Source organism: Piliocolobus tephrosceles, chromosome 19 (genome assembly GCF_002776525.5).
Source record: "Piliocolobus tephrosceles isolate RC106 chromosome 19, ASM277652v3, whole genome shotgun sequence".
In the NCBI taxonomy this organism is placed as follows: domain Eukaryota; kingdom Metazoa; phylum Chordata; class Mammalia; order Primates; family Cercopithecidae; genus Piliocolobus; species Piliocolobus tephrosceles.
This window is the reverse complement of record NC_045452.1, coordinates 37,762,263-37,787,911: the sequence shown is the minus strand read 5'-3', so window position 1 is coordinate 37,787,911 and position 25,649 is coordinate 37,762,263. Positions and strand designations below refer to the sequence as shown.

Here is a 25,649-nt window from a genome sequence, read left to right as displayed (position 1 = left end):
GGGAGCCGTCATAACACAGGCAACATTTATTAAGTTCTCTATCTTATATGGGTCTGGTCCATAGCACCCCAAAACAATTATAATAAAAACATCCAAAATCGATGTTCACATATCACCATAACAGATAGAATAATAATAAAAAAGTTGGAAATAGCACAAAAGTTACCAGACACAGAGGCAGAAAGTGAATACATGCTATTGAGAAAAGTGGCACCAATAGGCTTGGTCAACTCCCACAAACCTTTGATTTGTTTAAAAAAAAAAAAAAAAAAAAAAAAAAGCTGGTCACAGTGGCTCACTGTGCCTGTAATCCCAGCACTTTGAGAGGCCGAGGCACGTAGATCACCTGAGGTCGGGAGTTTGTGCCTGTAATCCCAGGAGGCTGAGGCAGGAGAATCACTCGAATCTGGGAGGCAGAGCTTGCAGTGAGCTGAGATCACGCCACTGCAATACAGCCTGGGCGACAGAGTGAGACTCCGTCTCAAAAATAAATAAATAAATAAATAAAAATCAGCAAAGCACAAGAAAAGAAGGTTTGCCAGTGCACAGTCCCTCCACATCTGAGCCTTCTCAGGTATAAGTGCTGCCTTCAAGAGAGAAAAAAAATTGTTTTCTTAGAGCAAATTGCATGAGAGAACAGGGTCACAGGAGTTTAGAGGGAGCAATGAAAATTGTCACTGTGGCTGTGAGAGGCTGGGAGTGTGAAGGAGTAGGGGATAAGAACTGTTAATGGCAGAGGGAGAATTTGGATCAAGACCAGCCTGGAAATCCATCCCCAAACATCTCCTTCTCCACCACCTTCCCACCCTCCTTGGCCCCCTCTAGTCTGTCTTAGACCTCTCTCCTGCAGATTGGGGCCTCCAGGTCCCACAAGCTCCATGGAGCCCCAGGGCCCTGCCCTAACCAACCTGGCTGAGGCCTCCAGGTGGCCTGTCTGAGCACGAGGAAGCCACTGTTGGGGATTCCTCGATTCTTTGACATCGTCCTCCACGTTCCTGGGCTTGTGAAGGAACACCCTCCTCCACGTTCCTGGGCTTGTGAAGGAACACTCTCCTCCACGTTCCTGGAACTTCAGCCCTTACTTGGCTCAGGAGTCTTAACTCCTCAGGATGTCCAGGGGTGTCAGAAGGAGAGAATACAGTCACGAGTTCTTAGTTTCTGTTTCTGGTTGGGTCAGTAAAGCCCCTTCCTCATCCCTCTTTGCCACTTACTACTAAAGACAGAAACCAAAAACTATGGCTTCAGGCTGCTGAAAACCTAAAACAAAACAGAACAACAACAACAACAACAACAAAATAAGGCAGGTTGGACAAGCTTAGTCACATAGTGAAAGCTTCCTGCACACAATCGTGGGCCTTTCTGGAGTCCCACCACCCTTTCCCATCATATTGTTGTGTCTCTTCTCAGATTCTTCATCGTGTTTGATTTCCAGAGGCACTGCCAAGGTCAGACTGCTGGCCATGTGTGCCCTGTCTTCCTGCCCTCCCCGTCTTCCTGAGAACTCATGGAAATCTTAGCTCCTCCAGCAAGAACACATGTGTCTTTCATTTGAAAGATTCATGCCTCTCTTCCATGTGAAAGCTGATTAATGCTCATAAGGAAGGGGGCGGGTTCTATTCTTGGCCTGATTTGTCTCCCTAGACTGTCCCTGTGAAAGGTCTTTCTGTACTCATGGCCTTATTGTACAGCTCCACTTTCCCGGCAACAAGCGCTTGGCAGTGTTCACCCACCAAATGTGTTAGTTTTCAAACTCAATGGATCACTCCCTCCTTCTTGAAAGTCTTCTTCGCTGGCATCTGGGCACATTGACCCTGGTTCTTTCTCTCCCTCCTGTTGGTCTCTCCTTAAGTGAATTCTTCCTCACTTCCCTGACCTCCAAATGGTGCAATGCCCTAGAGATCCCTTCTTCCCATTGAAAACTCTCCCTGCTGTGTTCCTGGGTTACAGTCCAGTGTCATGACTGTAAATACCACTTCAGCAGTTCCTAAATCATTATTTCAAGCCCAGCTCTGTCCCCTGAAATCCAGGCTCCTATCTCCAGCTGCTGCTTTACCATCACCCTTTGAGCATTAATCGGTACACAGACTCAGTGAGTCCAAGCAGCACCCAATCTTCCCCCCGACATCTGCCTGCCCCATAGACATCATTTCCAACAGTGGCACCTCCACCCTCACAGTGGCTCAGGCCATGACCACTGGGGTCAGCCTCCCTTCTGTCCTCCTCTCACGCGACACGTCCAGTCCAAAGCCTGCTGGCTCTGCTTCAAATAACACGCCCAGGCCCACGTCTCCTCCCACATCCACCAGCACCCTCACCCAAGCTGCTGCCATCTCAGACCTGGGTTATTGCCTCTGCTGGCCTCCTGCTGGGTTTCTTTGCCTCTGCGCTTCTGGGCAGCACCCTTCCCAAGAGTGTTCCCCACATAGCTCTTGTGTTTTAAGGCTCGAGTCCGATGCTGTCACTCCTTAAAGTTCCCCAGCGGCTCCCATGTCAATCAGTGTAAAAGTTCCAAGGTCCCATGCGATCCAAGCCCCCTACTTCATGGACCACATTTCCTGTCACTGCACCATGGCCCCTTCCTCCAGCCCACCACATCTGGTTCTGTGGCCCTTGGTCCCTCCGGCTCCCTTTTGCCGGGACTCCTGCGTGTGCACACACGTTTCCCGCTGCCCAGGGCTCTGTGCGCCTGGCTCTCTGAAGAGGGCATCCCTCATTCCTCCCAGGTTTCTGCTGCAGGGCTGCCCTACCAGGGGTGCCTGGCCCTTTCCATTCCACTTGCCCTCCCTGATATGTCTCCATTGTGTTTATGGCTTGTCTCACCTCCTGGGCTGTAAGGCTCTGGGGGCGTATGCCCAGTGCAGGGGGTCTCCAGGAAAGAAGATACGCCAGCCATGGGCCTTGAAGGACAAGTGGGAGATCATCAGAGACCAGGGCAGGGCCGCTGGGACAGGCGTTCCCAGGACGGGGTTCGGCCCAGCAAAGCCCAGAGTCACGCTGTGGGACAATGTTGCCTTTACGCCATCATGCCTATCTGCCTGGCCATGTGGCTGGGTGACCAGAAGTGAGACGTGTGCTCTTTTTTTGTGTGATTCTTTGGCATCAGATCAAGGCTCTCATCAAGAGGTACATCCAGAGGCAGCAGACGATCAACTTGGTGGTGGTTCCCTGTAACGTGGACATTGCCACCACGGAGGCACTGAGCATGGCTCACGAGGTGGACCCGGAAGGGGACAGGACCATCGGTAAGAGAAAAGAACCAAGCGGCCGGGCGCGGTGGCTCAAGCCTGTAATCCCAGCACTCTGGGAGGCCGAGGTGGGTGGATCATGAGGTCAGGAGATTGAGACCATCCTGGCTAACATGGTGAAACCCGGTCTCTACTAAAAATACAAAAAAAATTAGTCGGGCGTGGTGGTGAGCACCTGTAGTCCCAGCTACTCGGGAGGCTGAGGCAGGAGAATGGCGTGAACCCAGGAGGCAGAGCTTGCAGTGAGCCAAGATCGCACCACTGCACTCCAGCCTGGGCGACAGAGCAAGACTCTATCACAAGAAAAAAAAAAAGAACCAAGCTTCCAGGGCATGGATGAGAAGGGAGGGAGGGTTGCCGCATGTCTTTGGAAGATCCTGGAACGTATCATATGCCGTGTGTCCTGTGCTGAATACAAGTGCTACTGTGCTTGTTCCTTAGGAATGGCTTATTGAGGGCTGAAGTAGGTAATATTGTCTACTCAGTAGATGGACCCGAGCATGTCAACAAAGTTAATGCTGAAGAAAAGAAAGAAAAGAATAAAAGTTTAAAAAAAAAAAAAAGAATCTATTTGAATATTAACATCTCCAAGGAAACTTAGTACTACTTTTTAATAGTCAGTTTTCTGGTCCTCTCATTGCCACAAACTCAGATAATCAATAGTTATCAATAAATATTAGCTATGATTATTATTTTGAGACAGAGTTTCGCTCTGCCTCCCAGGCTGGAGTGCAGTGACATGATCTAGGTTCACTGTAACCTCTGCCTCCCAGGTTCGATTCTCCTGCCTCAGCCTCCCAAGTAGCTGGGACTACACGCACATGCCATCACGCCTGGCTAATTTTTGTATTTTTAGTAGGGATGGGGTTTCACTGTCTTGGCCAGGCAGGTGTCAAATTCCCAATCTCAGGTGATCCACCTGCCTCAGCCTCCCAAAGTGCTGGGATTACAGGTGTGAAACACAGCCCCCAGCCAGCTGTTATGATTATAAATTCAGTCAATCACTATAGTCATTGGATATACACGATCTGCTCTTAGTATAGCCCAAAACTATATTGTAAAATAAATGCACGTTTTCTTTTTTTTTTTTTTTTTAAGTTGGGGTATTTTATTTTATTGTCAACCTTTGTTTTAGGTTCAGGGGTACATGTGCAGGATGTGCAGGTTTGTTACACAGGGAAACATGTCATGGGAGTTTGTTGTACAGATGATTTCATCACCCAGGTATTAAGCCTAGTACCCATTAGTTATTTTTCTGATCCTCTCCCTCCTCCACCTTCTGACAGGCCCTAGTGTCTGTTGCTCCCCTCTACGTGTTCATGTGTTCTCATCATTTAGCTCCCACTTGTAAGTGAGAACTTGTGACATTTGGTTTTCTGTTCCTGGGTTAGTTTACTAAGGATAATGGCCTCCAGCTCCATCCCACAGAAATGCAAATTTTCTATGCATTCTGGCTCAAGCATATAAATAGAGAAAAGTGTGCGAGGCTTAAAAGAGAACGAGACTCATGTTCATAGCAGCATTATTCACAATAGCCCAAAGGTGGGAGCAACCCAAGTGTTTACAGAGGGATGAATGGATCAATAAAGCGTGGCATATACGTAAGCCAGTATTATTTAGCCTTAAAATGGAGGGAAATTCTGAAACACACAACAACATGAGTGAATTTCAAGGACATTATGCTAAGTGAAATTCCACTAAGTAAAGAACAATCACAGGATGATTCTACCTTATTTGAGGTCCCTAGAGTAGTCAGACTCATACAGACAAAGTAGAATGGTAGTTGCCCAAGACTGGAGGGAGGGGAAGTGGGAAATTGTTGTTTAATGGGTGAGGAGCTTCAGTTTGGGAAGTTGGAAAAGTTCTGGAGATGGACGGTGGTGATGGTTACACAACAATGTAAATGTACTTAATTATACCTAACTATAAACTGGCTAAATAGGAAAATTCATTTTATGTACATTTTATTACCATTTTTTAAAGAACTTTTTTTTAAAAAAAAAAAAACAAAGTAGCTAAAGACAGAGTAGGAGGGAACATCCTATTTTTATTAGTTGAATTATTCCCTTGCAGACTTGAGTTACGTGTATTTTACAATTCTTTTAAAAAGGAAATTGAGGCCGGGAGCAGTGGCTCATGTCTGTAATCCCAGCACTTTGGGGGGCCAAGGCGGGCGGATCAACTGAGGTCAGGAGTTCGAGACCACCCTGGCCAACACAGTGAAACCCCATCTCTATTAAAAATACAAAAAATTAGCCAGTCGTGGTGGCACGTGCCTGTAATCCCAGCTACTCGGGAGGCTGAGGCATGAGAATCACTTGAACCTGAGAGACGGAGGTTACAGTGAGCCAAGATCATGCCACTGCACTCCACCCGGGAAAAAAAAAAAAAGACTCTGTCAAAAAAAAAAAAAAAAAAAAGAAAAGAAAAAAGAAAATTGAATGACTATCTACACAATACTCCCAAAGGATGAGAATAGAGCAAATTTGATGATAATTTAACAGTGGCTTAGAGAATATCAAGTTTCAAAAAGAACAGTGGGTCAATACTTTCAGGCCCTCACTAAGCTGGTTCCCCACCCATCCATTGCTAAATGGACGCTGTCTGCTCCCTCGGCTTCAGCCGAGCTCCTGTCCCCTCTTGAGACAGGGACTGCTTCTGTCAAGGTCACCCACACCCTCTGCACTGAGGAGCACATGGTCACATCTCTGTCCTCACCTTTCCTTTCTCAGCAGCAGTCACCCCAGTTGCCCACTCCCTCCTTCCTGAACCTCCCTCCTTCCTTCACCATTCTCTCTCTCAGGTCGCTTCCATCACTGGCCAGCTGGAAGTCACATTCTTAGACTCCTTGTTTTCATGTCTCTTCAATTCTCAGGCCTCTAAGTATGGAAAACTTGGTTCTGGGCTCTCCTTCTATCAACACATCATCACATTCAGTGATCTTATCTGGCTGTGGTTTGTAATCCCATCTACATGCCAGTGACTCCCAAATCTGTATCTATAACCTTGACCTTGCTTAACTGGACTACTCCATTTGGCTGTCTGGCCGATGTCTCCAGTTAAACATGACCAAAACAGAACTCTTGGTTTCATACTCCATCCTGATTCTCCTCCTCCCCAAGGCTTCCCCACCTCATTCACAGAACCCATCCACCCACCCAGTTCTAAAGCCAAATCGAAGAGTCCCATTTGAGTCCTCCCTCCCCTTGCCTCCAAGTCCAATGTATCTGAAGTCCTGGTGACTCTGCCTCCAAAACGGGTGCCAAATCCATCCACTCCTCTCCATCCCCACTGTCACTGCCTAGACCAAGCCACCATGGTCTGCTGCCTGTACTGCTCAAACATTCTCCTGCTGTTCTAGCACTCACCTTGCCCACGGCAGTGCCCTCTCCACTGGCCTTCAAACATGTCAATCAAGTCATGCCCTTCCCTGTTTACATTCTCTCCTGCTGCCGTTTCATATGCATATAAACCCCGGACTCCTTTATTTAGAAAGCAGAGCCCCAGGTGCCTGCCTCTCTGATCTCAGTTCCCATGCTCTCTGCCTTGCTCCTGACACTTCAGTATGGCTATGCCTTCCCTGCTGCTTCTCACCCAGGGTCTGGACTGCTCCTTCTCCATCCCCACTACGCTGACTCCTTCCTTCATTCAGATCTCAGTCCAAATGTTGCCTTCTGAGAGAGGCCCTCCCTGTCCACCCAACCTGAGACTGCACCATGCATCTCTGCCCACAGTCATTTGCTAGCACATCACTTTATTTAACTCTCTGTGTAGCCCTTATCAATATCCACTCTTCTTTATTTCTTGTATATTACTAGATTAATTTATCTGGAGAGAGAGGTTCAGAAATAGTAGACCAGATAGCCAGACTTACCCACAAATTAAAACGAAGGACAAAATAGCAGAAAAGAAGGCCGGGCACGGTGGCTCATGCCTGTAATCCCAGCACTTTGGGAGGCTGAGGTGGGTGGATCATGAAGTCAGGAGTTTAAGACCACCCTGGCCAACATGGTGAAACCTCATCTCTACTAAAAATACAAAAATTAGCTGGGCGTGGTGGCACACGCTTGTGGTCCCAGCTACTCAGGAGGCTGAGGCAGGGGAATCGCTTGAACCAGGGAGGTGGAGGTTGCAGCGAGCCACTGCACTCCAGCCTGGGTGACAGAGCAAGACTCTGTCAGGAAGGAAGGAAGGAAGGAAGGAAGGAAGGAAGGAAGGAAGGGAGGGAGGGAGGGAGGGAAGGGGCTTTTCAACACACACAAACAAGAAATGCAGTGGCTATTTGACACTCAAGCAACATCAACAAAAAAAAAGCACTTGGAATTCAAAGTTTTCAATCCAGTGTAAGCAGGAAGGAGTGGGGACAGAGGAGGGGGAGAGGAAAATGGGGAGGAGGAGATCAGAGGCGGTACCCACAAGAAGGAGCCCAGAGAGTCTGTTCAGGAGACACTAGAGAGGGACTCCCCTCAGTAGGGAATGAGGCGTTCTTGGAAACATGGTGCATGGAGCCAGTTCATTCTAACCATGCCTGCTGCCTGAGTGCTGGGCACCCAGTAGGCATCCAAGAACTATTTGTTAAGCCAACTATGCAGGACGAATGAACTGAGGGAGAGGGTGACATACTGAGCCAAAAGAAATGCAAAGAAGAGGGGCGATGAGAGAATGAGGAGGGAATGAGGCACTGGAGGATCAAGACAGCAGAAGACCTTGCTGGCCAAAAAAGGAGCCCATAGCCCAGTAGGAGTCAAATCTATTTGAGGGGATCAATGACCTTTCCATTTCCCTTCTTTAACCATCTCACAGGGATCCTGACCAAACCAGATCTAATGGACAAGGGCACTGAGAAAAGCATCATTAATGTGGTACGGAACCTCACATACCCCCTCAAGAAGGGCTACATGGTCGTGAAGTGCCGGGGCCAGCAGGAGATCATGAACAGACTGAGTTTGGCAGAGGCAACCAAGAAAGAGATTACATTCTTTCAAACACATCCATGTTTCAGGTGAGACTCTTCAGGAAAGCCCTGGAATTAGTCTCCATGAAAAGCCAGCCCATCTGCCAGAGGTGGCCCGGATGATGACCAAAGTACAAATTACACAAAGTAGTATAACCTAGCCTCACCTTATTTTGGTGTTAAATTTCTTGGCTTATTTAGACACATTATTGTTTTTTAGATTCTAATGATGGTGCTGATTAAAAACTGGAATGTATCATGACGTAAAGCATAGAACACTTTGGTTTTCCAAAATGTTTTCACTTGCTTTCTGATTTGAGTCCTTTTATTTATTTATTTATTTTTTTTTTGAGACGGAGTCTTGCTCTGTCACCCGGGCTGGAGTGCAGTGGCCGGATCTCAGCTCACTGCAAGCTCCGCCTCCTGGGTTTAGGCCATTCTCCTGTCTCAGCCTCCCGAGTAGCTGGGACTACAGGCGCCCGCCACCTCGCCCGGCTAGTTTTGTTTTGTAGATTTTAGTAGAGACGGGGTTTCACCGTGTTAGCCAGGATGGTCTCGACCTTCTGACCTCGTGATCCGCCCGTCTCGGCCTCCCAAAGTGCTGGGATTACAGGCTTGAGCCACCGCGCCCGGCCTTGAGTCCTTTTATTAAGAGATACATAAGGCAGGTGAAGTGTCCCCCATTTTCATAGATAAGGATAATGAGGTCCGACAGTGAATGGGAGCAGGACTGAACGCAGAGCTCGTAACTTCCAGAAACCCATGTTTACCACGGTAAGCGGCACACAGGAAAACCTGCTCTGTGGAACTCTCCACGTTTTTAGAGCCTCCAGTGCCCACAGTCAGTCGCCAGCACATCACTTGTTTTTATTACATAGAAATTTAATAATAACTGGTTTTATTAAATAGAAATTATCCTATAGAGACGCTGTAGTTTGTAGGACGCTGGGATTTTCCCCTTTGAATGGAGCTCTTTTCCCCTTCATTCTGGAACTTGTTATTCCTGAATGATCCGGTAGCACACAGGTCACTCCTGCTTGAAGGACAGCTAATGGGAAAACAGTGAATTTGGGCGGAGCAGGTCTGCTGCTTGCTAACTGTGTGATCTTACAATATGGGCCACCTTCTCTGAATGTTGTCTTTCCCATCTTCTCCAAGATGTGGTTAGGATTAAATAACACGACACACACAAAGGTCTTGAGCGCCAGCAGCCAGCACTCAGTAAATACCACCGGTTCCTTCTTTCTTCCTCTATGCTCCTGCTCTGAGTGGATTAAACATACTCTTTTCAATAGCACTAGAGGACATGAGGAGAAGAAAACTCTCCTCCCCTAGCTGGGAGATTTCAAAATAATCAGGCCCACGGTTCTCCATGCTGAGTAAGCAGCAGACTCTCTGGAGAGTTCCTTAAAATAGCGCTAGCTCTGCCCTGCCCTGAGGTCTGGGGAGGGGCCCAAGACTTTCTGCTTCTAACAGGTTCCTCCTGGTTGAGGCTAATGTTGCCAGTCCAGGGACCTCCCTTTGCGAACCGCTTCTCAAGGTCTTTGGGAAATCTGAAATCCTTGCGTGCCTACTTGCAGAGAGCTGGCCCTTGCAGTGAGAGGCACTGGCAGTGCTAGGGGATAATCCTGTGTGCTTCATCCTAAATTCCTGCTATTGGCAAACACGCTGCAGCCACGCTGCCTGCTGTGTGGCTGCAGCAAGCAAATGCAGCAAGCTGCTTAACCTTTCTGTGTCTCAGTTTTTCTTGCTCTAAAGTGGGTTGTTAAATGACTAAATGTGTTAATATTTATAAAGCCCTTAGATTGGTGCCCGGAACTTAGTAAGCACCATACTTTTGTGATGAGAAATAAAATACTAATCTGGGCAACTCAGTTAATCTCTATGAGGCTGGGTTTGTTTTCCTGTAGCTAAGATGACCTACCTCATGGGTTTGTGGGGATGATAGAAAGGGAGAAGGGAAGGAAGCTTCCTGGCCCACACTTGCTTGGGTACAGGCTGGTGGCAAGTGTCTTGCTCATGCACCACCTGGCTGTTCTGATGGCACGTGTTGCCCCAGGGAGCTGGGCTCACCTACCACATACAAAGCCCGGTACTAGCAAGATGGTACACAAGTCCCTCCTGAATGCATGAGTGTATGTCTCGTTTCAGAGTTCTCCTGGAGGAGGGGTCAGCCACGGTTCCCCGACTGGCAGAAAGACTTACCGCTGAACTCATCACGCACATCCAAGTGAGCCACGTGGGTTGGGTGACAAGTGATCAATACAGCATGCCCAAGTCACTCTCTTGCTCTGGAATTGGCTAAGATGCCCCACTGTTCTGTCCAAACAAGCAAACAAGTACCCTCTGAAAACTGTCTCACTCACTGTCATAGGCTCACAGGAAGAACTTCCAAACTGGGGAAGCAACAAGTACATAGTGTTAAAACAAAGGGCTGAATTGGTCAACAGAGGTGGGAGGGGGAAGAGAAGGAAACAAACTGTCATACCAGTTTAGCAATATAAAAAGGACTGACCACTGAGCGAGCAAGTTCTCTTTTTTCAGTATGTTGTTAATACTTCCTGGTAAAAAAAAAATTTTATTGCCAGACATGGTGGCTCATGCCTGTAATCCCAGCACTTTGGGAGGCTGAGGCCGGTGGATCACCTGAGGTTGGGAGTTCAAGACCAGCCTGACCAACATGGAGAAACTCCATCTCTACTAAAAATACAAAATTAGCTGGGCATGGCGGCACATGCCTGTAATCCCAGCTACTCAGAAGGCTGAGGCAGGAGAATCGCTTGAACCGTGAAGGTGGAGGTTGCAGTGAGCCAAGATCGTGCCATTGCACTCCAGCCTGGGCAATAAGAGCGAAATTCTGTCTTAAAAAAAAAAAAAAAAAAAAAAAAAAAATTCTTCTAGCCTCAAACTTCTAAGAAATAATTGGTTTGTAAGAAATAAATCCATTTCTATGGATTCTCAAAAGCAGACAACTACAGACAAGGGCCTCATGACATCATCAATTATAGAAAAACTTTGGTTTGGTGGTTATTGAGAAATTGAATATTTTTAGTGCTTGCCTAAACCTTCACAAATGAGGCCAAGCAACATGGGAAGATTTAAGTTTACCCTTTGAGCAAAGATTATTCCAGATCCTAGGACTTGGCCCATGCTAAATTGTGTATTAAACAAAAGCAATGACTTACTTGAGCCAGGAAGCACATACTCAAAGAAAATTTGGTTGGAAGGAGCCAGTGGTTCTCCAACTTTAAGGCACACAAGAATTACCTGGAAAGTTTGTTACAATTTAGATTCTGCTGGGCACACTGGGCATGGTGGCTTACATATGTAATCCCAGCACTTTGGGAGGCTGAGGCGGGTGGGTCACCTGAGGTCAGGAGTTCGAGGCCAGCCTGGCCAACATGGTGAAACCCCGTCTCTATTAAAAATACAAAAATTAGCCAGCGTGGTGTTGTGCACCTGTAGTCCCAGCTACTCGGGAGGCTGAGGCAGGAGAATGGCTTGAACCCAGAAGGGGGAGGTTGCAGTGATCTGAGATCACACCACTGCACTTCCAGCCTGGGCGACAGAGTGAGGCTCTGTCTCAAAAAAAAAAAAAAAAAAAAAATTTAGATTCCTGGGTCCCAGACCCAGAGTTTCTGACTTAGAAGTAACACCCGTGGATTTGCATTTCTACGTTCCCAGGTCTTCCTGGGAACAAACTTTGAGAATCACTGATTCCAGTGGAATTCACTAAGTTTGCAGAAGAGGTTTCTGAAAGCTATATCCCTGTCTAATTGAGAAAAACATCTGGTTTTTGCAAACATTAAAATGTTGTATTTTTATAACTTCTTTCAACACAAATATTTTAATTTAAAATTTATAATATTTTAAATTAATTTTTAAATGTTAAATCGACTGAATTAAAACAAGGACAATTTGAAATATCAGAAGGTAATACACTTTGCCTACAGATAAAAACTGTCTCCCAAAAAGGAGCCTAGGAGACCTTATCAATTTCCGGGCATAACCTGTCTTGCCTTGACATGCTAACCCACAAACCACCTCCAAGTCCCAGGGAGCTCCCCCTGCCCAGGGGCTGTAGCATCCTCGTCCACCAGGGCAGGACCTGGGGTCACTGCTGCCCAAGGTGTCTTCACCTGCAGTGTTTATGAGCAGGGTTGGGGAGTCGGTAGGCAGGGTGCGATTGGCCACTGCTGCTCACTAGGTCTGTGAAGATAGCAAGTAATTGGATTCTCTGAGCCTTAGTTTCTTCTCTGACGAAAAACTGGCAGCATACGACAGTGTGGGGATTAAATGAGGTGTGGAGTGTGTCGCCAACCCCAAGACACAGTGTTTATCAGTTTATAACACTCACATTGTCACCAAAAATCCCATTTTACTAAGACATTGCACATTATATTCAAGTGTTCTTATTCTGGAATTACAAGGCACCAAGCCAAATCAAACAACCACCACAAAACAAAAGGAAAAACTGTCTCCCACCCGATTCCTCACCACTCCAATTGCACAGCAGAATGCAAAATTCGAAGCCAAGCCGTCCAAGCTGTGGGACATGCCTGTTGCATGCAAAACTCTCTTTGGGCTCCTTGGCCGGTTTCCGTCTCACTGAGATTCACAAAATAACAAAAATTCCAGATCTTCCTGCATGCTTTAAAGGGTTCCTACCCATATACCAGAGAAATATGATGGCCAATCTCTTAAGCCGGAGTTTGATTGTTTGCAATTGTTTTGTTTAGAAATCGCTCCCGTTGTTAGAAGAACAAATAAGGGAGAGCCACCAGAAGGCGACCGAAGAGCTGCGGCGTTGCGGGGCTGACATCCCCAGCCAGGAGGCCGACAAGATGTTCTTTCTGATTGAGGTGAGGATTTCCGTGGGCCTCCACGTGACACTGCGTCCTTCCCCCTCCTCACCCATGAGATGAGGCATATGGGTGGACATCTCCTTGCAACGCCGGTCCCAGTTCTTTCATATGATTTCAGCACAGACTGTTGACTTTATATCATTTTCAGAAAATCAAGATGTTTAATCGGGACATCGAAAAGTTAGTAGAAGGAGAAGAAGTTGTAAGGGAGAATGAGACCCGTTTGTACAACAAAATCAGAGAGGATTTTAAAAACTGGATAGGCATACTTACAACTAATACCCAAAAAGGTAAGTTCTGGGCAGGGCTGCCCGCAAAACAGGGTGGTATTTACCTAGACTGGAGGCTATGTCCAGCACGTAAGTGTGCCCAGAGCAGAACACGCCCATCCAAGACCCTGGAACGCTTGGTAATCAGCAACTGTCCCTCAAGGACCAAGACCCGGAAATATGGGGCATTGACCTCAGCAATTCAACACAGGGCAATTCCACTGCCTCTGACGTCCTCTTGCGTCTTGCTTTTGTTTTGTTTTGTTTTGTTGAGACAGGGTCTCCCTCTGTTGCCTAGGCTGCCGTGTAGTGGTGCAATCATGGCTCACTGCAGCCTCAACCTCCCGGGTTCAAGTGATCCTCCCACCTCAGCCTCCTGAGTAGTTGGGACCACAGGTGTGAACCACCATACCCAGCTGATTTTTGTACTTTTTTGTAGAGACAGGTTTTCAACACCATTGCTCAGGCTGCTCTTGAACTCGTGGGCTCAAGCAATCCACCTGCCTCAGCCTCTCAAAGTGCTGGGATTATAGATGTCAGCCACTGTGCCTGGCCTTGCGTCTTGGTTTTGAGGCTAAATGGTATTCCATGCCCACCTGAGGAATTCGCAGAGCAGCCCAGGGTACCTCAGAGCCGCTATTCTGAGTGCCTGGAGGGAAGCCTGTGCCCAAAGCAGAGGTTCAGATGACTCTGGGGGCCAGCCCCACATGAAGGCTCTCCAGCCACTGAGTTGAGTGCACAACTGCTGGCTGGCCATGGTGCCTGTTGTAGACACACCAGACACGAAGCCTTCGTTAGTAGCAGCTAAACCTCAGCCTGGTAGAAAAAGTGACCTGGGATACTTATTTATTTTGGTGGTATTAAGACAGAGCTCAGCATGGGTGCCAGGGGACCACGGCAGGGGGGAGTCTACATGAAATTGTTTACCATCTCCCCCTCTGGAAGGTCTAGGGTGTGATGATCTGGTTTCAACAATAAGTAAAGACTAGATGAAGTAGCAGTTTTTTAAGTGCTAAAATGTGCTCAGGTCACCCAAACAATTCCACTCATCCCAATCCTCTTTCTCTTTGCCCCTAATTCAAGACCAGGGAGATCCCTGGTTTGACAAGAGCCTGCTGGCTTCACCTGGCTAAGTTTCAATTCCCATGTGCTCCAGCCCAGGTGCCAGTAGGGCGTGTGTGTGTGTGTTCATTTTCACACTGCTATAAAAAACTACCTAAGACTGGACAATTTATAAAGAAAGGAGGTTTAATGGACTCACAGTTCCACATGGCTGGGGAGGCCTCAGAAAACTTACAATTATAGCAGAAAGCAAAGGAGAAGCAAGCACTTTCTTTACAAGGTGGCAGGAGAGAGAGCAAGGAGAGAGACGCCAAACACTTTATTTATTTATTTATTTTGAGACGGAGTTTCACTCTTGTTGCCCAGGCTGGAGTGCAGTGGTGTGATCTCAGCTTACTGCAACCTCACCCTCCCAGGTTCAAGTAATTCTCCTGCCTCAGCCTTCCAAATAGCTGTGATTACAGTTGCGTGCCACCATGCCCAGCTGGTTTTTATACTTTTAGTAGAGATGAGGTTTCACCACGTTGACCAGGCTGGTCTCAAACTCCTGACCTCAGGTGATCTGCCCTCCTCCGCCTCCCAAAGGGCTGGGATTACAGGCATGAGCCACCACTCCCAGCCCTCGAACACTTTTAAACTATCAGATCCTGTGAGAACTCACTATCATGAGGGCAGCATGAGAAAAACCACCCCCATGATCCAATCACCTCCCACCAGGAGACCTTATCAATTTCCTGGCGTGACCTGTCTTGCCTTGACATGCTAACCCACAAACCACCTCCAAGTCCCAGGGAGCTCCCCCTGCCCAGGGGCCGCAGCATCCTCGTCCACCAGGGCAGGACCTGGGGTCACTGCTCCCCAAGGTGTCTTCACCTGCTCTCTTGACACATGGGGATTATAATTTGGGATGAGATTTAGGTGGGGACACAAAGCCAAACACAATTTGAGATGAGATTTGGGTGGGCACACAGAAGCCAAACCATCTCATTGTGTGTATGCTGTTGTGTTTTCGTTCTGGCACTTGGAGAAAACAGTACTATTTACCTCCGTGGTAAGATCCGTCCAACTGTAATCTGTGGCTGTATGCTTAGGAGGTGAGGGGTACAAGATTAATTTTCCATATTCATTTAACTGATCAGATTTTTGTGTTTAGTTTTGTTTTTATTTTTCAGAGACAGGCTCTTGCTGTCACCCAGGCTGGAGTGCAGTGGTGGGATCACTCACAGATAGCTGGGATTGGGGCACACACCACCATGCCTGGCTAATCTTTTTTTTATTTTTGTAGAGATAGGATCTTGCTATGTTGCCCAGGCTGGTCTCGAACTCCTGGCCTCAAGTGATCCTCCCACCTCGACCTCCCAAAGTGATGGTATTACAGGCGTGAGCCACCACACCTGGCTTCTAATCAAGTTTTTGTGTGTTTGTTTTGTTTTTGTTTTTGTTTTTGTTTTCCTACCAGTTAGAAATAGTAACGTCTCTCTTGGGGTGATGACTTTCAGTTGAAACACATTTTCATAGAATAAGATTTTTGTTTCCCAAAAGTCAGTATTTCTTAAACTCCTGTTATTAGACCATGAATATTTTTCTCATTGTGAACAAAACTCCACTTTGCAACACTGCCTCTGTGTACAGTGGGAAGCAAGACTTTAAAAAACTGTTGCTGGCTTTACAACGTCTGCAGAATTATTAGAATTCACCATGGAGGTCTGTTCAATGTTGCAGTTAAAAATATTATCCATGAAGAAGTTGAAAAATATGAAAAGCAGTATCGAGGCAAGGAGCTTCTGGGATTTGTCAACTACAAGACATTTGAGACCATCGTGCATCAGTACATCCAGCAGCTGGTGGAGCCCGCCCTTAGCATGCTGCAGAAAGCCGTAGGTGAGGACTTTCATGCAGGGCTCCCAAACCATCACTCTCGTACCTTCCATAGACCCCAGTGCCTTGGAGGAAGAGATTGGAATGGAGTTACCGAACACAGCCTGCAGACCAGCTCGCTGGCGTGCTAGATTGCTACTTGGTATGGTCTGTGAGCCAGCAGACTGGCAAGGCCTGGGAGCCGGTCAGAGCTGCAGATTCCACCCTTCTGCCTGAGAACTCATACTGAGGTTTCTAGGAGATGGGGAAGCATGCTGAGTGCCGTAGGCGCTTTCCATCGCTGTCCTTCAAACACACGGAGGAGGCGGGGAAGGTGGCTTCTCTTGTCTTTAGGGGGCAGGCAGAGGGTGCACACGTGCTTCATCTGTATCATACGCAGTCCCCAACACAGCTGTGTAAGGCAGCGGTCCCCAGTCTTTACGGCATCAGAGACTGCTTTCATGGAAGACAATTTTTCCACAGGCCGGTGAGGGGTGAGAGGGATGGCTCTGGGATGATTCAACTGCATTGTATTTATTGTGCACTTTATTTCTATGATTATTACACTGTAATATATAATGAAATAATTACACAGCTCATCATAATGTAGAATCCTCATCATGGTGGGAGCCCTCAGCTTGTCTTCCTGCAACTAGACGGTCCCACCGGGGAAGTGATAGGAGACAGTGACAGATCATCAGGCATGAGTTTCTCATAAGGAACATGCAACCTAGATCCCTCACATGTGCAGTTCTCAACAGGGTTTGTGCACCTGTGAGAATCTAGTGCCACCGCCGATGTGAAAGGAGGTGGGGCTCAGGCAGCAATGCTCACTAGCTCACTGCACATCTGCCAGACATGGACTGGAATCGGTCCAGCCCGGAGGTTGCGGACCCCTGATGATGTAAGGAATAGTCAGAGGTTAACATGCACACAGGCACGGGAAATGGACGGGACTTGCCCAGGCTGCATGAGGGCTGGATTGCATGTCCCTGGAATGACGTCCCACCCTCTCCTATCTTGGTCTGCCGGCCTAGGAAACGCAGTCTCCTGGAATGGGTCCGGGTATCACCGGTCATCCTCCCTGTGTCTTTAACCATTTTATTTCTGCTTGTATTTTACTGATGTTTTCTTTTTTTTTTTTTTTTTGGTCAGAAATTATCCGGCAAGCTTTCATTAACATGGCCAAAAAACATTTTGGTGAATTCTTCAACCTTAACCATACTGTTCAGGTAAGCACCCAGAGTTCACTTGCCAGTCACCTGGACCACTGGCTGTTTAACCTTGAGAGAAGCTGGATATGTTCACTGTCGTTTGGAACCATGAGGCCAGGGATGCAATGGCAGGCTGGCGGGGCTGGTGGGGCTGGCGGGGCTGGCGACTCCAGGAGCACCTGCCTGCTTGGCTTCTGCTCAGGAGGAGGCTGCACTCCCCAGGAGAAATGAAAGGAGGCCCATGCCCTGCTATCTGTTTTGCACGACCTCGCGCAGGACGTGGGGCTCCACCGAGGACGAGCTGGTAGGCTGAATCTTTTTCAAGCATAAAGCACAGCATTGTTCACTAGTCCTACTCCCAAGTTTGTATGTTTGACTCAAAGATGTTGCTCTGTGGGTTTCTACTTAGCAACTCTTCCCTGAGTTACCTTCAGCAAAGGCAAGAGAGGGCATGTGCCACATGGGCTCTAAATAAAAGTCCCCTTCTGCCCAGGCCTGGGCTCCTGGATTGAAATCTCATTCCATATGCAGGCAAGCAAGAGGGACAATTTCTGTCATTTTTCCACCAGGTAAATTAATTTCTTCTTTCACCCTTTTGGCCTGTTGGTAAAAATTAAATCTCAGTTCTGACTCTCGCCCACTTTCTCAGGGGCTGTGTCTGAGTCCCAGGTGCCTGCTCATGGGGTGGGTGACCTGCCTGGTCCGCAGTCACCAAGATGTCCATCGTCCTTCCCAGGCCTTGGTCCCCTTGGTCCCTGAGCTCCTGCCAACCCCCGCCGGCACACATGAAGCACTCTGCTGCAGGCCCGACTGCTCTGGGCCATGGGAACTCTGGCATCCACCAAGGCTCTTCACCTCTTTTGTGCTGCCCTTGGATAGACACAACCTTGCAGCAGCTCCCAGCTCCATACCAGGGACTATGGGGCTCTCCAAGGCCGTGGCCTGCACACTCCCCAGAGCCACATCAGAGCCTGGGGGGCGTGTTGCCTCCTGGGTCACAAATCTTGAGGAGTGCAGCACAGGCTGCTTCTGCTCCCAGAGGGTCTACTGTCCATCGTTGTATAGACCGAAAAGTGACTGAGGCAGATCTGCCTCGATTCGAGGTTTATTTTGCCCAGGTCGAGGATGTACCTAGGAAAAAGAAACACAAGTCCCAGTGCGACCTGTGACCTGTGCTTTTCCTATTGAGATTTTAGAGGAACTTCAGTAGTTGAAAAGGAAAGAGCAAGCGGGGAAGAAAGAAGGAGGGTAGGCAATGAGGCAGAGGTCACGCTCTTGTAAGACTCTGACCAGCACTCAATGAATCTACATGTTATATGTGAAAAGAAAGGTGTGGAGGGCAAGTCAATCATGCATTCATCTCACGCTCAGTAAATGTACATTTTACATCGGATAAAGTGTGCGTGTGAAATCACAGCTTCTGTTTGGGAACAAAAGAAAGACAGTTAACTTTCCCTTTGGTATAGTAAGTTTGTGGCCCCAAGATTCTACTTTTCTTTCACAGTTGTCACATATACTTAAAAAAATAGAAAAGAAAGAGAGAGAGAAAGAACCAGCACCTGTGAAACTTCACCTCTGAAACTCACCCTCTTACTCTCAAGCCACTGCTTCTGCTTTCAGTTTTAAAAAGTCTGTTTGAAACTCAAAAGCCTAGGCCGGGCATAGTGGCCCACGCCTGTAATCCTAGCACTTTGGGAGGCCGAGGTGGGCAGATCACTTGAGGTCAGGAGTTCGAGACCAGCCTGGCCAACCCAGTGAAACCCTTGTGTCTCCTAAAAATACAAAAATTAGCCAGAAATCACTTGAACCTGGGAGACGGAGGTTGCAGTGAGTCGAGATTATGCCACTGCACTGTAGCCTGGGCAACAGGGCGAGACTCCATCTCAAAAACAAAAAAAAGAAAAAGAAACTCAAAGCCAGGACATAACAGTCTTAGTTCAAGCTTCTATCACAAAGTCCCACAAACTGGATGTGTCTTATTAACAATAAAAATTTGTTTCTCATGGTTCTGGAGGCAGGGAGCCTGAGATCAGTGTGTGGGCATGGTCAGGTGGCAGTGAGGGCTCTCTTTCAGGTTGCGGACGGCCACCACCTTCTTGTGTACCCTCACACAGTGGAAGGAGCTCTCTGGGGTTCCTTTATAAGGGCCTCAGTCACATTCATGAGGCTCTACCCTCATGATTAATTGCCTCCCACCTCCCAATACCATTACCTTTCTGCTTTGTTTTCAACATGTAAATTCGGGGGTGGGGAACACAAATGTTCAGTCTGTGGCAGTGACCCTGTGATCCCCGTTCTCTGCTACATCACCTCTTTTTTTTTTTCTTTTTTGAGATGAAGTCTCACTGTGTCACTCAGGCTGGAGTGCAGTGGTACCATCTCGGCTCACTGCAACATCTGCCTCCTGGGTTCAAGTGATTCTCCTGCCTCAGCCTCCCAAGTAGCTGGGATTACAAGCGCCTGCCACCACACCCAGCTAATTTTTGTATTTTTAGTAGAGATGGGGTTTTGTCATGTTGGCCAAGCTGGCCTCAAACTCCTGACCTCAGGTGATCCACCTGCCTCAGTCTCCCAGCGCTGGGATTACAGGTGTGAGCCACCGCACCCAGCCTTTTTGAGATAGAGTTTTGCTCTTATTGTCCAGGCTGGAGTGCAATGGTGTGATAGCTCACTGCAACCTCTGCCTCCCAGATTCAAGTGATTCTCCTGCCTCAGCCTCCCAAGTAGCTGGGATTACAGGCGTTCGCCACCACACCCAGCTAATTTTGTATTTTTAGTAGAGATGAGGTTTCACGATGTTGGCCAGGCTGGTCTTGAAGTCCTGATCTCAAGTGATCCACCCTCCTCAGCCTCCCAAAGTGCCGGGATTACAGGCATGAGCCATCGTGCCCAGTCAACCTCTTTCTTCCTTGACTGCATGGGTGACGTAGGAGCCCTGGGATTCCTGGGAAACAGGTATATCACACTGTTATCGCAGTGTCAGCACTGGAACCAATCCAGCAGAAGTAGAACTCCAGGAATGACTGACACCATCCCAATAGTATGGACTAAGCCTGTTCCTGATGAAGGAGCAGAAAGCTGGTGGTGTGGGAGGGACCGGGGATGGCCGGAGAGGAAGAAAGGGCGGGACAGAAGGTATGTTGCAAGCGGGGAGTGAAGAAACCAGGTTCATAAGGACAGAAAGGGCGAAGTGAGACTTTCTAAAAATCACCATTTCAAGTCTCAGGACATCTTTGACCTCAGATTCATTTTAATTCTGAGTTCAGCATCATAGTACCTCCAAATTTGTTTAAGCCAACAGGAAAGAAGAAAAAGAAGTAATGTGCTTGTCTTTCTTACCTAACCAGAGCAAGATTGAAGACATAAAAGTGAGACACACAGAAAAGGCAGAAAACATGATCCAACTTCAGTTCAGAATGGAGCAGATTGTTTTTTGTCAAGATCAGATTTACAGTGTTGTTGTGAAGAAAGTCCGAGAAGAGATTTTTAACCCTCTGGCGAGGCCTTCACAGAATATGAAGTTGAACTCTCATTTTCCCATTAATGAGTCTTCAGTTTCCTCCTTTAACGAAATAGGCATCCACCTGAACGCCTACTTCTCCGTGAGTTCCCCGGAGGGCAGGATCTGTGCTCTCTGGCATTTGTGGAGTTGAGCAGGGACTATGCTAACCTAGAGAGGCTTTGCTGAGGGAAGGAGGGAGGGACCACTACAGGGTATTAAGCCCTTTTGTACTATGATAAACTACTTATGTATTTTCTCATTTATAATTTTACACGAGCCCTGCGAAGGCATTTTTAATTAATTTCCCCACAATCAGTTTTTAAAGTGAGCAGAGCGTGTACTCAAAATTAATTCCGACCCCAAAATTCTTTATATTTCATGTGCAGTCCATGAATTACAAAATTACTATGATCAGCATACAGCAAAATACAACAAACGTCAATGATAATGGCTATGAATCAGCTTTCTTTGGTGTTCAGAAGGCACTAACGTGCCACACTCGCCAGCCCCACAAGATAGGAATGAAATTTCCTTTCCCTAGATTTTGTGACCCAATGAACTTTTTGGCCTCTGACTTTCTATCCAGTATGCAAGTATCACTGTGCCCAGGAAGGAAAAATAGCTTTTAAACTGCAAAGACACCCACCTCCCGAAGCCCTTTCTCAATCAGAGTAGAGTGGTTTCCCAGCCATGGGCACCTGGCTGCCAGACACACTGGCTGCATCTATGAAGATGGAATGAGGGGAGGATTCGAAATGGCCCTGATGCACACCCAGAAGGGAGCCAGGGGAGTCCTGGGCCGGGGGTTCCCTCCAGCAGGGAGGAGTGTGGTATAGGCCAGCGGTGGTATGGGCTTGCCAGCCTAGCAGGGGGATTCTTAGTGCTAGAGGGGATGCCTGGAAGTAAAGAGGGGTCAGTGCAGATGGAACCTTCATGGGGCTTGATGCTGACCACCGGAGTGGAGGTGGGCGGGCCCACCAGAGCTTCGCAAGGCAACCATATGCCCATCCAAGAACTCCAGGCCTTCTCTGTGCAACCACAGGCCTGGGCTGAGACCACTCCAGCAAACCCTTCTTTCTCCCTCTTCCAGGAAACCACCAATCGTCTCGCCAACCAGATCCCATTTATAATTCAGTATTTTATGCTCCGAGAGAATGGTGACTCCTTGCAGAAAGCCATGATGCAGATACTACAGGAAAAAAATCGCTATTCCTGGCTGCTTCAAGAGCAGAGTGAGACCGCCACCAAGAGAAGAATCCTTAAGGAGAGAATTTACCGGCTCACTCAGGCACGGCACGTGCTCTGTCAGTTCTCCAGCGAAGAGATCCACTGAGGGCGGCGATGCCTGTGGTCGTTTTCTTGTACATACTCATTCATTCTAAGGGGAGACGGTGCAGGATGCTGCTTCTGCTTTCGGGGCCACACTCTTCTGTTACTTTCTGTGTCCATCTCTACCGTGCTCCCTCAGCGTCAGAGCATACATCAGGGCGCCACACAGGCTCAGCTCTCTCCACCACCCAGCTCTTCCCTGACCTTCATGAAGGGGTGGGTCTCCAGTCCTTGGGCCCTGTAGCACACAGTTGCAGTGTCCTAAGCTACTGCTCTCATTCTTTACTAATTTGCATTTGTGTTCCCTTCCCCCTACAAGATTATAGACCCCAGAGTGGGAAGGTCCGGGTCAAATTCTTCTTCTGTACGTCCAGTCTTTTGCACAGCACCTGCAACATTGTAACTGCTTAATAAATGACATCTCACTGAACGAATGAGTGCCGTGGAGTGACAGAGATACCTGAGGCTATCGCTGAAGCCCAGGCCTTGGACATTTAGTGACCGTTAGCTGGTCCCTTTCAGATCCACTGGCCATGCCCCCTGCTTCCCATGGTTCACTGTCATTGTGTTTCCCGGCTTCTCCACTTCCCCTCCAGAAACGAGCCTGAGTGATTCTCTTTTCTTCTTGTTTGCCTGATTATGATGAGCTACCATTGCTCTGTTAAGTCTTGAAGAGGAATTTAATAAAGCAAAGAAACTTTTTAAAAACGTAGGCAGGTTCAGTGACTCATACCTGTAATCCCAGTGACTCTGGAGACTGAAGCAGGAGGATTGCTTGAGCCCAGGAGTTCAAGACCAGACTGGGCAACATAGTGAGACCCTGTCTCTAAAAAAATTTGTTTGTAAGTAGCCAGACATACGGTGGTGCACACCTGTAGTCCCAGCTACTCAGGTGGCTGAAGCAGGAGGATCCCTTGAGCCCAGGACTTTGAGGCTGCAGTGAGCCATGACTGCATCATTCACTACAACCTGGGTGACAGAGTGAGACCGAGACTGTCTCTGAATACACACACACACACACACACACACAGAACTTCACACCAGTGATCATCATTACGGGTAATCTTATTTTCTTCTTCATGTTTTCCTGTATGTTCCAAACTATGAACATATAGATTCCTTAATAAAAAGACAATAGAATAAATATCAAATCTGATTTGTTTTAAAACCCAAGTTTGAGATGGAAAGAGGGCATCAAAAACATTCAGCTTTGTTCAGGGGTACAGACACGAAAGATTACATGAATTTCTTTCTTCATTTGCTGTAAAAGATATTGGAAAAGAAAGTTCAAGTCAAAAATCACAGCTTGACCAGCATCCCCAAGAGGTCTCTTGCAGAGGTCTCTTTGATTTGTGTTCAAATGCTAGTGTATTAGTCTGCCATAGCTGCCATAGCAAATATCACATGCTGGGTGGCTTAAGCTACAGAAATTTATTTCCTCCCACCTCCAGAGGCTGGAAGTCTGAGATCTAAGTGTTGCTAGCTTTGGTTTCTCCTGAGGTTTCTCTCCTTGGCTTACAGACTGCCACCTTCTCACCAGGTCTATGCTTGGCATCTTTCTTTTATCTTACAAGGACACCAGTCCTCTTGAATCAGGTCCCCACCCTCAGGGCTTCATTTAAGCTTGATCACCTCTTTAAAGACCCTACTTCCAAATACAGTCACATTAAGACCTCAACATATGAATTTGTGTGGGGGGTGGGGGGTGGGCGAGGGATGCATAATTTGGTCCATTACAGCAAGTAAGAAAATAGACATGTGCATTCTGAACACAAAACTCGAGCAATGACCAAAAACTTGGAAAACGGTATCTCTAATTCAAAAGGCAGCGGATCTGGCCTGAAGCAAACCAAATGATCTGGAAAGACTGACATTGATCGATTACTTGCCATCTTCCAAACGTGGAATTCGGGGATATGTTCCAGTTATCTATTGCTGTGTAACAATCAACCCAAAACTTAGTGGCTTAAAACAGCAGATGTATTCTTTCTGTGGATTCTGTGGGAAGTTGGTGTTGTTCCTCTGCTTGTCTCACCCATGCATCACAGTCACACAGAAGCTAGACGAGGCTGGGAGGTCCAAGGGAGCCTCACTCTTCAAACTGCATTTCCATAAGGAACACTTGGGTTTCATTAGCACTGATTTCCAAAATTAAGAATGTCGACCTAAAAGGAAGACGCTGGCTTTTTTTTTTTTCCAGAGGGAAAATGGTGGTTAAGAGGCAGGACTCATGTACATTTCCCACTTGGATGGACAGAACAGCATGTGGAGACTCACATTGTGAGCTTTTTCTCCAGGAACTACCTCAAGAACACAGCAGGAAAACCAAAGGAATTCACAGACCCTTTGAAAGAAGTGGCTTGTCACTGCAAACACTGTGAGAGAGCCGAAAAACTGTGAGCGCCCGCGATGTAAGAGGGGAAAGTACCTCCAAACACACATCCTCACTGGGGAACCCAAAAATCCCAGATCATGGGGGAAGGATTTAACAGTACCTAGAGGTGAAATAAATTTAGAGAGCTGAGTGAAATATAGAAGTAGTAGAAGCGGCCGGGTGCAGTGGCTCATGCCTATAATCCCAGCACTTTGGGACGCTGAGGCAGGTGGATCATGAGGTCAGGAGATTGAGACCATCCTGGCTAACACCGTGAAACCCCGTCTCTACTAAAAATACAAAAAAAATTAGCTGAGCACAGTGGTGGGTGCCTGTAGTCCCAGCTACTCAGGAGGCTGAGGCAGGAGAATGGTGTGAACCCGGGAGGCGGAGCTTGCAGTGAGCCAAGATCGTGCCACTGCACTCCAGCCTGGGCAACAGAATGAGACTCTGTCTCAAAAAAAAAAAAAAAAAAAAAAAGGAGTAGAAGCAGTGGGAAGAGCCCTGCAGGCACTCCTGGTCCCCAGGGAAACCCAGGGAAGTCGTTTCTGACTTTAATCTCAAAGGGGTCCCTGGGGAGGGCAGCCAGTAGAAGTGGGGAAGGGCCACAGGGAGGAGACTTCCAGCTGAACTTTGTAATGATTCTGACTGATCGTGAATTTTCCTGGGCAGCATCCAGGGCAAGGAGAAGGGGAGATGGGAAGTACAGCTAGGAGCACAGAAGCCATGACAGGCAGGGAGGGATGTGGCCTGAAAGCCCTGCTTGCTTTCTCAGCAGGGAGGCTGTAGCCTGGGGCAAGATCTCAGTCCTGTGCACTGGAGGCCTGGATATAAATTCGGCTCTGTTGGATGTTGGGGGAGCATGGTGGGAGCCAGACTGGCCTTCTTGGCTGCATGGAAGCTGGATGAGGCCTGTCACTGCCAGCTTTCCCTCACCTTCCTGGTGTCCTCTGACACAGCAGAGGCAGACATAATCCC

General features: G+C 47.7%; 1 protein-coding gene across 5 annotated transcripts in view; it reads left to right on the top strand.

The window, feature by feature from the left end:
- The window catches only part of MX2 (MX dynamin like GTPase 2), a 44,570-nt gene extending 21,561 nt beyond the window's left edge, over positions 1-23,009 (top strand). For 4 of the 5 annotated variants that reach the window (XM_023191778.1, XM_023191786.1, XM_023191806.2 and 1 more), the window contains exons 6-14: positions 3,104-3,242; positions 8,049-8,247; positions 10,351-10,429; positions 12,939-13,061; positions 13,213-13,354; positions 16,118-16,276; positions 17,408-17,484; positions 20,814-21,068; positions 22,059-23,009. In XM_023191778.1, the coding sequence (XP_023047546.1) occupies positions 3,104-3,242; positions 8,049-8,247; positions 10,351-10,429; positions 12,939-13,061; positions 13,213-13,354; positions 16,118-16,276; positions 17,408-17,484; positions 20,814-21,068; positions 22,059-22,301 (1,416 nt within the window). In that variant the 3' untranslated portion in view covers positions 22,302-23,009. The other variant, XM_023191812.1, reaches the window with a different exon arrangement.
- Positions 23,010-25,649: the final 2,640 nt, after the last annotated feature.